The sequence below is a fragment of the Phalaenopsis equestris genome, unplaced genomic scaffold, assembly GCF_001263595.1.
Source record: "Phalaenopsis equestris unplaced genomic scaffold, ASM126359v1 Scaffold233067, whole genome shotgun sequence".
Classification (NCBI taxonomy): Eukaryota; Viridiplantae; Streptophyta; class Magnoliopsida; order Asparagales; family Orchidaceae; genus Phalaenopsis; species Phalaenopsis equestris.
This window is the reverse complement of record NW_018251021.1, coordinates 95,402-112,365: the sequence shown is the minus strand read 5'-3', so window position 1 is coordinate 112,365 and position 16,964 is coordinate 95,402. Positions and strand designations below refer to the sequence as shown.

At 30.8% G+C, this 16,964-nt stretch overlaps 1 protein-coding gene across 1 annotated transcript in view; it reads left to right on the top strand.

The window, feature by feature from the left end:
- Positions 1–16,687: 16,687 nt before the first annotated feature.
- The window catches only part of LOC110038551 (peroxisome biogenesis protein 22), a 41,762-nt gene continuing 41,485 nt past the window's right edge, over positions 16,688–16,964 (top strand). Inside the window, exon 1 of the mRNA XM_020743424.1 lies at positions 16,688–16,911. Coding sequence (XP_020599083.1) covers positions 16,807–16,911 — 105 coding nt within the window. The 5' untranslated portion in view covers positions 16,688–16,806. The remainder of the gene's footprint in view (positions 16,912–16,964) is intronic.

Below are 16,964 nucleotides of genomic sequence, written 5' to 3'. Positions count from 1 at the left end.
TAGAAAAAGGGAAAGTTTACATTTACTATTACAGATTCAGACTATTACAGATTCAGTTCACAATCAGTTCACAACACAACATAAAAGTTGTTTTACTACAACAGGTTCCAAATAAAAGTACATCACAATATACTCACAAATAACAAATAAACATCAAAACTCACTAAACTCATAAAAATCAATTCTCATCTCCTTCATCATCATCATCAAAATCTTTTTTTTCTTCTTCTTTTTCATCATCATCATCATCATCATGAACAGGAGCATAAGGAGTGAAACTGAGGCAAGTAGGAAAGTCAACATTAGGTTCACCACTAAGATATCTTACCATAGCATTTTCAAAATCAATATCATGTTGCACTCTCCTCTTCTGATATTCATCATTATAAGATTTTCTTGCTTTTATCTCTCTCAGCTGAGTTTGAATACTAATTATGTCCATTTGTTGAATCATCAGTTAGCCCATAATACTTTCAAGAGATGCAGATCGAGAAGTAGAAGCCCCTGCAACAGATGTAGAGGGTCTATCTCTTTTTCAACCTCTAGATTCAAAAAATGATTCCACTCTCTGAATCATATGCCTCTTAATCAGATTATGTCATTATAATCTTTCTTCATTTCTTGGGATTCTACTCTTGATTGTTCACATAGATTAAAAATCAGAGCAAGATATCCCAAACCACTAGCAGTAGAACTACTATTATACTTCGAGCATGCTGAACTATAAGTTCACCAATATCTATTGCTTTCATATTTTGAATGTAATAGTTTAGTACAACTCTATCTTTTGTAACATCAGACAAATGATTTGTTGGCAATTGTCTGGCAGAAATGAAATGGTGCCGCACTTTTGATTGAATAGTCAACATGGAAGTAGGGAAGTTAACCATCTTGTTATTCTTAATCTTCCACTCCCCTCTTCCATCAGTCAAAAATGCAATCACTTCATCCAATGATGAATCAATTATCATGAATGCAGTGTACTCATCAAAAAATACACCTCTAAGCCCATAAAAAGTATTATCCGATCAACAGTAAATTCAACTTGTTGGTAACTCTAACTAGGATGCGATCTTCATTAGTGAACCTCAGGTTTGCATAAAACTCCCGAACCATCGAGAAAATTGCTACGACAATGAAGTAGTAGAATCTTTCCTAATTTCTACTGAGAATCAGTCCCTCGATCTCGTTACCTGGGTTTGCAAATGCTCATTCTTGGATCATTCTTCTTATCTCCATTTGAGTATTGTAACTGTGTTGGGCTTTGAAACTAAAAATCTTCGGATGACCTTCCTCTCTTAACTCGAGGAGCCATTTGAAATTCTATGAAAATCCAAATAATTTCAAATAAATCGCTAAATTAAAAATCTAACTCCTTAAGAAAAATTATTTAGTAAGAAACTTTTCACCATGAGTTTTCTTCCAACTTTTTCATCAAAAATCGTAAATTTCAAATCTCCCAAATACATGATGAAATTAAAAATTTTCTAAGTTAAAGTGAAGCTCTTACTAAGTGAAGATGAAATCTATGGTTTTTAGCCTCCAAATCCTTCTCTTGAGCCCACACTGTGATGCCCTAGACAAAAGTCTTGAAGTAGGAGATAACTTAAGCAGCAAAAATGGAGTATGTATGTGCAAATTTGTGGTTTTCTAGGCTATCTGGCGTGTTCGGACCGATTGGCGCATCACATCATGAGCCAAGGCTCTGTAAATTGGTGCATCATGCTCGAATCTGATGCATCATGCACCAATCTGGCGTATCATGCGTTAGAGCTTAAATTCACTACATTTCAATTTTTGTGGAAACCTGTTCCGTACTGCTTTACGTCAACCTCTATTTAACTCATATAAACATTTCTAAGCATAATTAAACATCGCACTAACATCAAAATTTCACAGACAACATAAAACTCACATTTATATATAAAACATGTGCTATTACAAACTAACATTTTTCAAGCCAACAAACATCAAACTCAGTGTTCTAAAGTAAGCCAACATCCTAACACTAAAATCTAAACATCAATTAAACATCAAAATTCAAAACATAAACATAGATAATGTTCAAAAATAGAAAGGAAATGCAATTACACACACAAAATAACTAAAACAAATAATACTAAACAAAAGTTTCGTGCATAAATTATGTTCAAACATCTTCTTCACTATCATCCTCCTAGATATCTCCCATAGATTGGTAGTGCAAATACAAGTTGTAGAAGGGTCGAAATGGAAATTCATTAGTTAAATTTTCCTCCTCAATCCAAGAATGTTTGTTGAACATACGTACCAAACCATCTTCAATACGCCCAGTATGTTCACAATGTTCCTTTAGTCTCCAATCCAGATGATCCAACATTTCAGTAATATTCCCAGTCACATGCATGAGATTCTGCACATTTTTTCAATCTTCTTGATCTTCTTCAAAAGTGCACTCGAGTTGTAGTAGGGTTGAACAGGTGATGAATTCTAAGATTCTTGATCCATCAACACATTCATATCATTTTCATCTCTTATTCCAATACAACTACAATAGACTTAAAAATCCATCGACTTCCAAGGAAGAAGCACTTTTTTCAAACTTTCATAAGGTACTTGCGATTGACTGCAAAGTAAAAAACTAGTAGATGAAAGTCCAAGTCCAGTTGCAGATCTATTAACAATCTAACCCAAAATCGATTTCACAATAATAGCTCCAACATCAATAGGTTTGCCAGTTTGAATACAATAATTTAGAATGACACTCTCCTTAGTTACCTTACCTAATTTTCATGTTTGAACCACCACCTTCATTTTCTCGGAGACTTCATCAACAAAAATTGGATAAAAACTTTTCAAAATTTATAAAAATATTTAAAAATCTTAGGATTAATATTCCATTTACTGAAGCCTTAGAAAAAAATTTAAGTTATGTGAAATTTATGAAAGATATTCTTAATAGAAAAAGGATGTTTGAACATAATGAGACTGTTGCACTTAGTGAAGAGTGCAACGCTATAATTCAGAAAAAGCTTCCTCAAAACCTCAAAGATCCTGGTAGCTTCATAATTCCATGTGCAATAAAAAATAGATTTTATGGGAAAGCTTTAGGTGATTTAGGTGCAAACATTAGCCTTATGTCATTATCAATATTTAAAAGACTAGGATTAGGAAAAATAACCCATACTACTATAACTTTACAATTAGCATATTGTTCAATTACATATTCTGAGAGAGTTATAGATGTTTTAATGAAATTGGATCAATTTATCTTTCTTGTTTATTTCATTGTGCGAGATATGAAGGAGTGATGAATATGGAGGAAGATAAAGAGATACCTATCATTTTGGGGAGACATTTCCTAGCCACGGGAAGATCAATGATAAATGTGCAGAAATGGAAATTAACTATGTGCGTCAATGATCAAACAATTACATTTAATATTTCAAAATCGACGAAGAACCTTACAGAAGGTAAAAAAGATGAGTGTTATAAGATGGATGTAATAATATATCCGAGTGACTGCAATTTCAAATTAACTTATAAAGAGATATTTAAAACGAAAGAGTTGGAACATGAGCAAGAAGAGGAATTAGAGCAATCTGTTGATTCTCATAAGGAAGATTCAAATTATGTTCGAAAAAGTTTGAAGTTTTGGGCATGATAGAAAAAGATAAATCTTTTTGTCCATTGATTGAAAAACCTCTTGAATTTGAATTTAAGTTACTTCATAAACATTTGAAATATATCTTTTAAGATGTTTCTTCAACATTACTAGTTATAATTTCCTCAAATTTAACTTTAAAAGAAGAAGAGAGTTTTATAAAAACCTTAAAGAATTATAAGAAAGCTTTTAGATGGATAATTGCTGATATTAAAGGAATTAATCCTTCAATTTGTATGCATAAAATTCTTATGGAAGAAAATTACAAACCTAGGGTTAATCCTCAAAGGAGAATGAATCATGTTATGAAACTATTAAGAAAGAAATTTTAAAGTGGTTAGATGCTGGAATTATCTACCCTATTTTGGATAGTGTATAGATTATTCAAATTCATTGTTTTCCTAAGAAAGGAGGAGTGACTGTGACTATTAATGAACATAATGAGTTAGTACCAACAAGATAAGTCACAGGGTCGAAAATATGCATTGATCTTAGAAAATTAAATCTCATCACTAAGAAAAATCATTTTCCACTACCCTTTCTAGATCAAATGTTGGATAGACTAGCTGGACACAAATACTTTTGTTTTCTGGATGGATATACCGGTTATCACCAAATACAAATAACTCCCGAAGATCAAGAGAAAACAACGTTTACTAATCCTTATGGTACATTAGCTTTTAGAAGAATGCACTTTGGTTTACGTAATGCATCTGTCCTTTGCTACATTTCAACGATGTATGATGACTATTTTCTGTGATTTAATTAAAAAAGGAATTGAAGTTTATATGGATGATTTTTTAGTGTTTAGAATTTCATTTGAATCATGTTTAAAACATTTATCAAGAGTTTTTAAGCGTTGTGAAGAAACAAATTTAGTCATTAATTAGGAAAAATGACAATTTATGGTGGCATGAAGAATTACTTTTAAGACATTAATTATGAGAAAATGGTATAGAAGTAAATCTTGCAAAAATTCAAGTGATTGCTAATTTACCTCACCCAAAAAATGTGAGGGAAATGAGGAGTTTTTTAGGACATGCTGGATTCTACAAGTGGCATATTAAGGACTTCTCAAAATTGCTAAGTCTATATGTCATTCACTTAAAAAAGATGTAATTTTTAATTTTTATCTGTTTCCCCCAAACTTAAGATTTTAAATTTTATAAATATTTTTAGTACAAAATTTAATTGGTGAAAGAAAACAGTAAATACATAAAAATAAAAACTGACCCGTAGAGGATTTCTAACTATGAAACTAGACTATGTATACTTCAGGTGCTAACTGTAAAACACGTACAATCTTTAAAGCATTAAATAAATCATAATATACTCTAAAGAACTTGCTGAGAATTAAAAACAGAAATATAAAAAGTGAAAAACTAAACTGAAAATACTAAGAATATAGAAAAAGGGAAAGTTTACATTTACTATTACAGATTCAGTTCACAACACAACATAAAAGTTTGTACTACAACAGGTTCCAAATAAAAGTACATCACAATATACTCACAAATAACAAATAAACATCAAAACTCACTAAACTCATAAAAATCAATTCTCATCTCCTTCATCATCATCATCAAAATCTTCTTTTTCTTCTTCTTTTTCATCATCATCATCATCATCATGAACAGGAGCATAAGGAGTGAAACTGAGGCAAGTAGGAAAGTCAACATTAGGTTCACCACTAAGATATCTTACCATAGCATTTTCAAAATCAATATCATGTTGCACTCTCCTCTTCTGATATTCATCATTATAAGATTTTCTTGCTTTTATCTCTCTCAGCTGAGTTTGAATACTAATTATGTCCATTTGTTGAATCATCAGTTAGCCCATAATACTTTCAAGAGATGCAGATCGAGAAGTAGAAGCCCCTGCAACAGATGTAGAGGGTCTATCTCTTTTTCAACCTCTAGATTCAAAAAATGATTCCACTCTCTGAATCATATGCCTCTTAATCAGATTATGTCATTATAATCTTTCTTCATTTCTTGGGATTCTACTCTTGATTGTTCACGTAGATTAAAAATCAGAGCAAGATATCCCAAACCACTAGCAGTAGAACTACTATTATACTTCGAGCATGCTGAACTATAAGTTCACCAATATCTATTGCTTTCATATTTTGAATGTAATAGTTTAGTACAACTCTATCTTTTGTAACATCAGACAAATGATTTGTTGGCAATTGTCTGGCAGAAATGAAATGGTGCCGCACTTTTGATTGAATAGTCAACATGGAAGTAGGGAAGTTAACCATCTTGTTATTCTTAATCTTCCACTCCCCTCTTCCATCAGTCAAAAATGCAATCACTTCATCCAATGATGAATCAATTATCATGAATGCAGTGTACTCATCAAAAAATACACCTCTAAGCCCATAAAAAGTATTATCCGATCAACAGTAAATTCAACTTGTTGGTAACTCTAACTAGGATGCGATCTTCATTAGTGAACCTCAGGTTTGCATAAAACTCCCGAACCATCGAGAAAATTGCTACGACAATGAAGTAGTAGAATCTTTCCTAATTTCTACTGAGAATCAGTCCCTCGATCTCGTTACCTGGGTTTGCAAATGCTCATTCTTGGATCATTCTTCTTATCTCCATTTGAGTATTGTAACTGTGTTGGGCTTTGAAACTAAAAATCTTCGGATGACCTTCCTCTCTTAACTCGAGGAGCCATTTGAAATTCTATGAAAATCCAAATAATTTCAAATAAATCGCTAAATTAAAAATCTAACTCCTTAAGAAAAATTATTTAGTAAGAAACTTTTCACCATGAGTTTTCTTCCAACTTTTTCATCAAAAATCGTAAATTTCAAATCTCCCAAATACATGATGAAATTAAAAATTTTCTAAGTTAAAGTGAAGCTCTTACTAAGTGAAGATGAAATCTATGGTTTTTAGCCTCCAAATCCTTCTCTTGAGCCCACACTGTGATGCCCTAGACAAAAGTCTTGAAGTAGGAGATAACTTAAGCAGCAAAAATGGAGTATGTATGTGCAAATTTGTGGTTTTCTAGGCTATCTGGCGTGTTCGGACCGATTGGCGCATCACATCATGAGCCAAGGCTCTGTAAATTGGTGCATCATGCTCGAATCTGATGCATCATGCACCAATCTGGCGTATCATGCGTTAGAGCTTAAATTCACTACATTTCAATTTTTGTGGAAACCTGTTCCGTACTGCTTTACGTCAACCTCTATTTAACTCATATAAAAATTTCTAAGCATAATTAAACATCGCACTAACATCAAAATTTCACAGACAACATAAAACTCACATTTATATATAAAACATGTTCTATTACAAACTAACACTTTTCAAGCCAACAAACATCAAACTCAGTGTTCTAAAGTAAGCCAACATCCTAACACTAAAATCTAAACATCAATATTCAAAACATAAACATAGATAATGTTCAAAAATAGAAAGGAAATGCAATTACACACACAAAATAACTAAAACAAATAATACTAAACAAAAGTTTCGTGCATAAATTATGTTCAAACATCTTCTTCACTATCATCCTCCTAGATATCTCCCATAGATTGGTAGTGCAAATACAAGTTGTAGAAGGGTCGAAATGGAAATTCATTAGTTAAATTTTCCTCCTCAATCCAAGAATGTTTGTTGAACATACGTACCAAACCATCTTCAATACGCCCAGTATGTTCACAATGTTCCTTTAGTCTCCAATCCAGATGATCCAACATTTCAGTAATATTCCCAGTCACATGCATGAGATTCTGCACATTTTTTCAATCTTCTTGATCTTCTTCAAAAGTGCACTCGAGTTGTAGTAGGGTTGAACAGGTGATGAATTCTAAGATTCTTGATCCATCAACACATTCATATCATTTTCATCTCTTATTCCAATACAACTACAATAGACTTAAAAATCCATCGACTTCCAAGGAAGAAGCACTTTTTTCAAACTTTCATAAGGTACTTGCGATTGACTGCAAAGTAAAAAACTAGTAGATGAAAGTCCAAGTCCAGTTGCAGATCTATTAACAATCTAACCCAAAATCGATTTCACAATAATAGCTCCAACATCAATAGGTTTGCCAGTTTGAATACAATAATTTAGAATGACACTCTCCTTAGTTACCTTACCTAATTTTTATGTTTGAACCACCACCTTCATTTTCTCGGAGACTTCATCAACAAAAATTGGATAAAAACTTTTCAAAATTTATAAAAATATTTAAAAATCTTAGGATTAATATTCCATTTACTGAAGCCTTAGAAAAAAATTTAAGTTATGTGAAATTTATGAAAGATATTCTTAATAGAAAAAGGATGTTTGAACATAATGAGACTGTTGCACTTAGTGAAGAGTGCAACGCTATAATTCATAAAAAGCTTCCTCAAAACCTCAAAGATCCTGGTAGCTTCATAATTCCATGTGCAATAAAAAATAGATTTTATGGGAAAGCTTTAGGTGATTTAGGTGCAAACATTAGCCTTATGTCATTATCAATATTTAAAAGACTAGGATTAGGAAAAATAACCCCTAATACTGTAACTTTGCAGTTAGCAAATCATTCAATAACATATCCTAAGGGAGTTATAGAAGATTTTTAAGTGAAAGTGGATCAATTTATCTTTCCTATTGATTTCATTATGATGAATATGGAGGAAGATAAAGAGATACCTATCATTTTGGGGAGACATTTCCTAGCCACGGGAAGATCAATGATAAATGTGCAGAAATGGAAATTAACTATGTGCGTCAATGATCAAACAATTACATTTAATATTTCAAAATCGACGAAGAACCTTACAGAAGGTAAAAAAGATGAGTGTTATAAGATGGATGTAATAATATATCCGAGTGACTGCAATTTCAAATTAACTTATAAAGAGATATTTAAAACGAAAGAGTTGGAACATGAGCAAGAAGAGGAATTAGAGCAATCTGTTGATTCTCATAAGGAAGATTCAAATTATGTTCGAAAAAGTTTGAAGTTTTGGGCATGATAGAAAAAGATAAATCTTTTTGTCCATTGATTGAAAAACCTCTTGAATTTGAATTTAAGTTACTTCATAAACATTTGAAATATGTCTTTTAAGATGTTTCTTCAACATTACTAGTTATAATTTCCTCAAATTTAACTTTAAAAGAAGAAGAGAGTTTTATAAAAACCTTAAAGAATTATAAGAAAGCTTTTAGATGGATAATTGCTGATATTAAAGGAATTAATCCTTCAATTTGTATGCATAAAATTCTTATGGAAGAAAATTACAAACCTAGGGTTAATCCTCAAAGGAGAATGAATCATGTTATGAAACTATTAAGAAAGAAATTTTAAAGTGGTTAGATGCTGGAATTATCTACCCTATTTTGGATAGTGTATAGATTATTCAAATTCATTGTTTTCCTAAGAAAGGAGGTGTGACTGTGACTATTAATGAACATAATGAGTTAGTACCAACAAGATAAGTCACAGGGTCGAAAATATGCATTGATCTTAGAAAATTAAATCTCATCACTAAGAAAAATCATTTTCCACTACCCTTTCTAGATCAAATGTTGGATAGACTAGCTGGGCACAAATACTTTTGTTTTCTGGATGGATATACCGGTTATCACCAAATACAAATAACTCCCGAAGATCAAGAGAAAACAACGTTTACTAATCCTTATGGTACATTAGCTTTTAGAAGAATGCACTTTGGTTTACGTAATGCATCTGTTGCATTTCAAAGATGTATGATGGCTATTTTCTGTGATTTAATTAAAAAAGGAATTGAAGTTTATATGGATGATTTTTTAGTGTTTAGAATTTCATTTGAATCATGTTTAAAACATTTATCAAGAGTTTTTAAGCGTTGTGAAGAAACAAATTTAGTCATTAATTAGGAAAAATGACAATTTATGGTGGCATGAAGAATTACTTTTAAGACATTAATTATGAGAAAATGGTATAGAAGTAAATCTTGCAAAAATTCAAGTGATTGCTAATTTACCTCACCCAAAAAATGTGAGGGAAATGAGGAGTTTTTTAGGACATGCTGGATTCTACAAGTGGCATATTAAGGACTTCTCAAAATTGCTAAGTCTATATGTCATTCACTTAAAAAAGATGTAATTTTTAATTTTTATCAGGAGTGCCTAAAAACCTTTGAGCTATTAAAAGAAAAATTAGTCACTACACCAATTATTGTTTCACTAAATTGGGAAAATCTTTTGAATTAATGTGTGATGCAAGCGATTATGTTATTGGAGCTATTTTGAGCTATTTTAAGACGGAGCTATTTTAAGACAAAAACATGAAAAGATTTTTAAAGTAATTTACTATGCTAGTAGAACTCTTAATGAAACTCAAATTAATTATACTACAACTGAGAAAGGGTTATTAGCAATAGTAGACACTTTTGATAAATTCATATCATATTTAATTGGAAAAAATGTGTTGTGCATACAGATCATTCCGCTATTAAATATTTAATAAAAAAGAATGATGCAAAATCTTGACTGATAAGATGGATTCTTCTTATGCAAGAATTTGACTTCGAAATAATAGATAGGAAGTGAGTTGATAATCAAATTGTTGATCATCTGTCCAGACTTGAATTAGAAAAATCATTCTATTTTGAAAAAAAATTAATGAACATTTATAGATGAAAAATTGTTCACTATTAATGAGTGGTGTGCTCCATGGTATGCCGATATTGTGAATTTTATTATTAGTGATATTATACCATATGGTCTAACATACCAACAGAAGAGGAAACTTTTATGTGAAACTAAGATTTATTTTTGTGATGATCCATTTTTATATAAATAAAGAAAGGATCTAATTATTCAAAGATGTGTGCCTTTAAAAGAAACTTATGAATTTATCCCAAAATGTCATAATTTTGATTTTGGGGGACATTTTGGTATTGATAAAACAACATAAAAAATTTTACAAACCTGAATTTTATTGGCTTACAAATCTTTAGAGATGTTAATGCTTATATCAAAACTTGTGATTGATGATGCAACGTGCAGGCAATATATCAAGAAGAAAGGAGATACCCCTTGATGCGGGAGTTTGTTGTGTGTTGCTTTTGTAAATATTTGTCAATATTACAAAACATACACTGTAAACAAACACTGTAACACTAATAATAAATATGCAATTCAATCCCAATAAAAATAACTTTGGTAAAAATAATTTTATCTTTTAAAATCTTTAAACTACTAAACTCGTAATAATAACGCAAGTATACCTATCGCTCAAGTAATAAAGGGCTCTAATGGAGTCCTAAGTATCGATCCCACAGGGAAGTTTGGAATTATGATAACTACAATGTAAAACACAAAATTCAAACTACAAAACTTAAGTACAAAATTTACGTTTAAAGTAATTAAGTGTATGCTAAATAACATGCAATTGAAAGAACTAAGTTAACTAAACTTTTTGCTAAACTTTAAAGGTAAACTTATAAAAACTAAACAAAGTTTCTGTGATGGTGAGTTTAAATATAAGAAAGCATCATTCCCTTCACTCCAGAGCTCTCACTTCTCCCTCACCTGAGAGCTATAATCTCACATTAGTTTCTAATTAACACAACCAAATTAGAGATTTTAATCTGTCACCATAAAGTCTCCAATTCTACAACCACAAAGTATATTTCTTTATTTATTTACACTCAACCCCATAGATTACATTCTCACCCATGGAATTGAATATGACTCTTACCATTTTGTAGAAATCATAGTCCTTTCGGATCTTATGTTTCTCGACATATTTTAATATTTCAATTGGCCAGATCAAAAAGTAAATAAAGATCGGAGTTCAAATCATCACAAACTATTGACATTTAAAACCTTATAACACAAAATCAATTCTTCGCAAAACCATGTCTCAAAGTCGGGAGAAGAATAAATAAGACTACTTAGAGTTCATGAGAAGGATACGACAAAATATGGATTTCATAAATAAAAATAAGTTTACAAAACAAAAAAAATAGAAAACCACTCTTTCACAAGCAAATCCCTAGAAGTTCTTTTAAACAATTTCCATTTTTACAAGTACTCTCAATTCTTTCTTGGAAATATAATGAAGAAGAAATCTCTGACTTTCCCTCTCCTCTTACAGCCTTAGAAGAAAATTTTTAAGTTCTTCTCTCTCTCTCTCTCACGTCTCTCCCTCTTCTCTTGCCACCAAACCTCTCTTCAGCCCGTGACTCCCTCTCTTTTTAATTCGGGGTTTCCTTCTCTCAAAACTTCAAAAAAGAATTCAAAATTCCCCCCCCCCCCAAATTCTCTCCAAAAGCCACACCTTTTGAATCCCAAAAGACATGTCCATTCATTCAAGTGACATATCCCTTCATTAGAGAACCTTCCAAAGTGCTTAGATGCATTGAATCACTCTATGGGGCATTTGAAACATTTAAAGCCTTCAAAATCTACTAAAAATTTATCCTGAATTGCCTTAATTCATCAAGTATCGTCACTGATGCTTCAAGCTCCATGTTACTTAAGTCCACGCTGTTTTGGGCTCTGGCGCTTCTAACGCTTCAGGCCGATTCTAGCGTTTTAGGCACCATTTCTCTGTATAATGGCACTTCAGGCACTAGTTCTGGCGCTTCAGACGCCAACTCTCTAAAAAATGGCATTTCAGGCGCCAATTTGGTGCCAGAATCACAAAATTCTCTATTTTGGCTCCAAATTTCTTTCTTTTTTTTGCTTCTTTTGCTTCAAATTCCTAAAATTGATATACCTGCAATAAAAACATGAAAATACCCTTCTTTCAAGTGCAATATCACAAAAAATAAGCATAAAATATATAATTAAAATAACACATTATTTTGGTGTATCGCCCCTCAATTATATGTCGGAAGTCCTCAATTATATGTTGGAAGTCGAGATATTTGATGTCTGGGAATTATATTTCATTGGACTATTTATACCATCTTTCAGAAATTTATATATATTGTTAGAAGTAGTCTATGTATCCAAATTGAAGTAGTATATGTATCCAAATTGATTGTTATTTTACCTCGATGTGATGCTCAAAGTGTTGTAAAGTTTTTAAGAACGAACATATTTTATGGATTTGAGATGTCGAGAGTGATCATAATTGACAGGGAAAAGTCATTTTATAAATGCAATAATGTAGAAATTAGTAAAGAAAGAACATATCAACCATTGAATGACTACTGTTTATCATCTTTAGACAAGTGGTTTGGCTGAATTATCTAATCGTGAAATTAAAAGAATTTTGGAAAAAATTGTGAATACAAAAAAAAATAGATTGGTGAGTCAAACTTGATTATACTTTGTGGGGTTATAAGACTGCATATAGAGCTCCTATAGGAATGTTTCCATATAGGCTAATGTTTGAGAAAACTTGTCATTTACCAGCTGAACTTGAGCATAAAGCATATTGGGCTATTAAGGAAGTCAATTATAATTTAAAAGATGTTGGTGAGAAAAATCTATTACAATTAAATGAGCTTGAAGAAATAAGAAATAAATCTTATGAGAGTGCTAAGATTTATACAGAAAAGATGAAAGTGTGGCATGATCAGAGGATTCTTACTAAAAGTTTTAAGCCAAGGTAACAAGTTTTTCTATATAATGCAATATTAAGATTATTTTTAGAAAAACATAAGTATATTTGGATGAGCCCATTTATTGTGATAAAAGTGTATCCCTATGGAGCCGTCGATATCAAATATCCTAAAATTGAGAAAATATTCAAGGCGAATGGTCACAGACTGAAACTCTATTTTTTAGGGGATCAACTTAAATTAAATGATCTTATTTTGTTGGGTCAACCAGAATAAGAACTGATTACGTCGGGCTGATGATCCCGATTTTATATGACAATACGATGTATGCAGTTATGTTCTTAATTTTTCTTACTTATAATTCTTACTTTACAACGGTGTCAAAAACTTGATTACCAGCAATAATTAGGCAAATGCTTGACTTCAAAGCAAATAAGAATGCAATTATTATATTTAATTATGGGATACTACACAAATATATGTATCGTTATCAAGTAATATACGACTTTTTTATTAAGCCCCGAATATCGAACCCACAAGGAAAAAATACAATATGCAACTAAAATTAAAAGAAATTAGATAACAAATTTTACTTTGCAAAATATTCTTACTCAAACTATAGATGCTATAATATGAATGAAAGTTCGATTCTTTTTGTAATTTTTTATAATTAAAAGTAAAGAAAAATGAAGGTAATATAAATAAAATATCTTTTTCCTTATCATGAATCATTAACAAATATAGGAATTCTATTATGGAAGCATTCAAATTGTGTTGTGTCAAATATGAGCAATAATATTCATTACTCTTACTAGAGATGCTATAAAGAATATTGACTAATTTAAAATTTAAATAGTTATGAAGACGAGTTAGGTAGGGAAGATACTAGCTCTCACTCTAGAGTTCTATCTTTTCTCTCCACCTGTGGGCTTACATCTCGTATCAAAACCTAAAACTATAAACCAAATTGGGGGTTTTAGCCTGTCACTCTAAAGTCTTCTAATTCTACACCCTTTAAAGTTTATTTCCTTATTTATTTGCACTCAATCATATGAATCGCATTCTCATCCATACAATCTCATGTATTTCTTACCATTAGTTGACTGAGGCAATGCCATCTCAGATCATACACATTCTCACAAATTATATTAACATCTTAATTGGGTAAATCAAGAAGTAAATGAAGTGCAAGGTTTAAAATCATCACAACTTATTGCAACATTAAAGATTAATACTTCACACAACTTCCATCCAATACTTAACCACTTATCGTTTTAAGAAAAAAGATAAAGAAAACTACTCAAAATTTATGGAGAAAACACAACCACACTTAAGTTTGAAAGTAGAAATCATGTAAATAAATAAGAAATCTAAATTAAAACTAAATGTAGTCACAAAGATAAAAACTTATCTCAAATCCTCTCCACCAAAGTTTTGAAGTTCCTTTGAATCTTTTCTCTTCCTTTCCCTTACAATACTCTCTACTCACACACTACAACTCCTCTCTTCTCTCCAATAAAATATCCTATTAATCTATGAGAGAAGTGTTAGTGGCATGGCTATGGGGGGCGTGTAGGAGTCTCTTTAGTGCTCTGCAAGGAAGGCTGGAAGAAGTCTCTTCAATCCAATCCAGGTCCTTCTTTTATAATTTCCTAAAAGGTGTCTTGGTGTCTCTTCAAAATGTGTCCACATTCATGAATCTTTTAAGAGTTGCTTTATTTCAAAAACCAATTGAATGTATTTTCGTGTACCTTAACTATTTTCCACTCTTTCACCCAGAGTTGCTTCAAACTCCTCTTAAAAAATTTGTCCAAATTCGTTGAATCATCAAGAAACTACTTTTGGCGCTTGAGCGCAATGTACTTGGCGCTTAGACGCGAACTTCTCGATTTTATTGGTGTGTAAGCACCATTTCTGAGGGCTTAGGCACCACAATTCTTTTGCACAACTTCTTCATTTTTGCTCCAAATTTGATACTTTTGACTTCTTTCTTCATTTTTCATCCATTTGATTGTACCTGAAAGAAAAACACAAATACCTTTCATTAAAGAGCAATATCTAAAAAATAAGTATAAAAATACGTACATAAAGACTATATATTTAGGTGTATCAAAATCCCCCAAACTTAAAATGTTACTTGTCCTCAAGTAACACTTAAATCTTTCAAAACAAAAATAAGTAGATTATGTAAATGAGTTTCTTTAGGATATTCTAAAATTTTGATTTCGAAATATAGCAGTATAATTTTGAAAAAAAATATTAGTGCATGAGACCAACTTAGAGTTTAGAAATTCTTAATGTAAAGAAGTCTAAAACTATTAGTTTCTATCTAATTCAAAAACATTGTAAATTTTCCAAATATAAAGTATAGACATTCTATCTTCTCTACTTAAAAATTTTTATTAAGAATAATTATACTTACTTAATTATAACCTTAAGCTTAAGAGTTTCTCAAGTCTTATACTTTAAAAAAGATTAGATGTGGAACCAAGTTTTTTAATAAGAACTAATCCTGAAGCTTCTACTCCCTTTTTCAATTTTATTTTTCTTTTTATTTTTATTTTTCTTTCCTTTTTCTTTTTCTCTTTTTTTTTTCTTTTACTTTTTATTTTTCAGGTGAGGATTACTATATTTGGATAGACTTTTAATGATTTTGAATTTCACTCCTCCTTTTCTAAAGCAAAGTTACGATATAAATCTTTTATTTAAAAATATAATAATAATTTTGAAAATTATTTTTAATAAAAGAAATTTAAGCATTGAAAATAAAAGTCTAACCCTTCTAAATTTTTCAAAAATACAATATCTCCTACTAAAGATAGTTACACAATATTTATCATTTCTACACTAAAAATTTTTAACTTTAAGTTTTTCTTCATTACTATAGTTTTCAACTAAAGTCTCTTACTCATTTATATATTCAAAATTTTACTTTCATAATATAACTTCATATACATAATTATTTTTTTTTTCAAATTAAAATCAAATTTTTTTGTAGTACACTTGAGAACAAATAAATTTTAAGTTTTAGAAAAATTTTCACCCGCAAACTTAAATTCTTAATAAGATAAACATTTTAGCACCATATTTATATAGGCATGAATGAAAAGTAAAAATAACTTGCTTATAGAAATTTTACATCCTAAACATACAAGTACAAAAATTAAAAACATGAGTAAAAAATAATTGATCAAATTTTAATTTTTCTTTAATATATAGATATTCATTAGGCTTCTATGCAGTGAATGATAACATAAAAACAAACAAACACACTAACATAAATTTACAACTACAACATAAAGAAAATACCAGAAGAATTAAAAATTTTAAACATGAAATTTTTAAGTAAGAGTTAATAATATTCTAAAACTTCATAATTTCAGGATTAAGTTTAACACAGACTAACTAAATATACTAGACAACATAATTATCACAATTAGAATCACAAAAATAAATTATAACTACTCATAATAATATAAATACATCACACAAATATCTAACAAAATAAAACACAAATAAAACATAATCTTCGAATTTTCGAAATCCCTGCTAGGCATGCAAGTCTGATTTCACAAACTCCGTGGAGAACGGCAGAGCTCCTAAAACACCCAACCTCTTCTAGGGTTACAGGCGGTGGGCTAGATGTTCGATCGTGTCGCCGATGACGCCATCAGCCTCGTTCGTCGGCTGGCCAGGAACCTCAATCGCAAAGTTTCAGACGTCGTCGTCCTTCTCCTCAATCACAAGGTAATCCTCCCTATCCGGCCTCATCGATCTTGCTAACTTTCTAGGATGTGCCC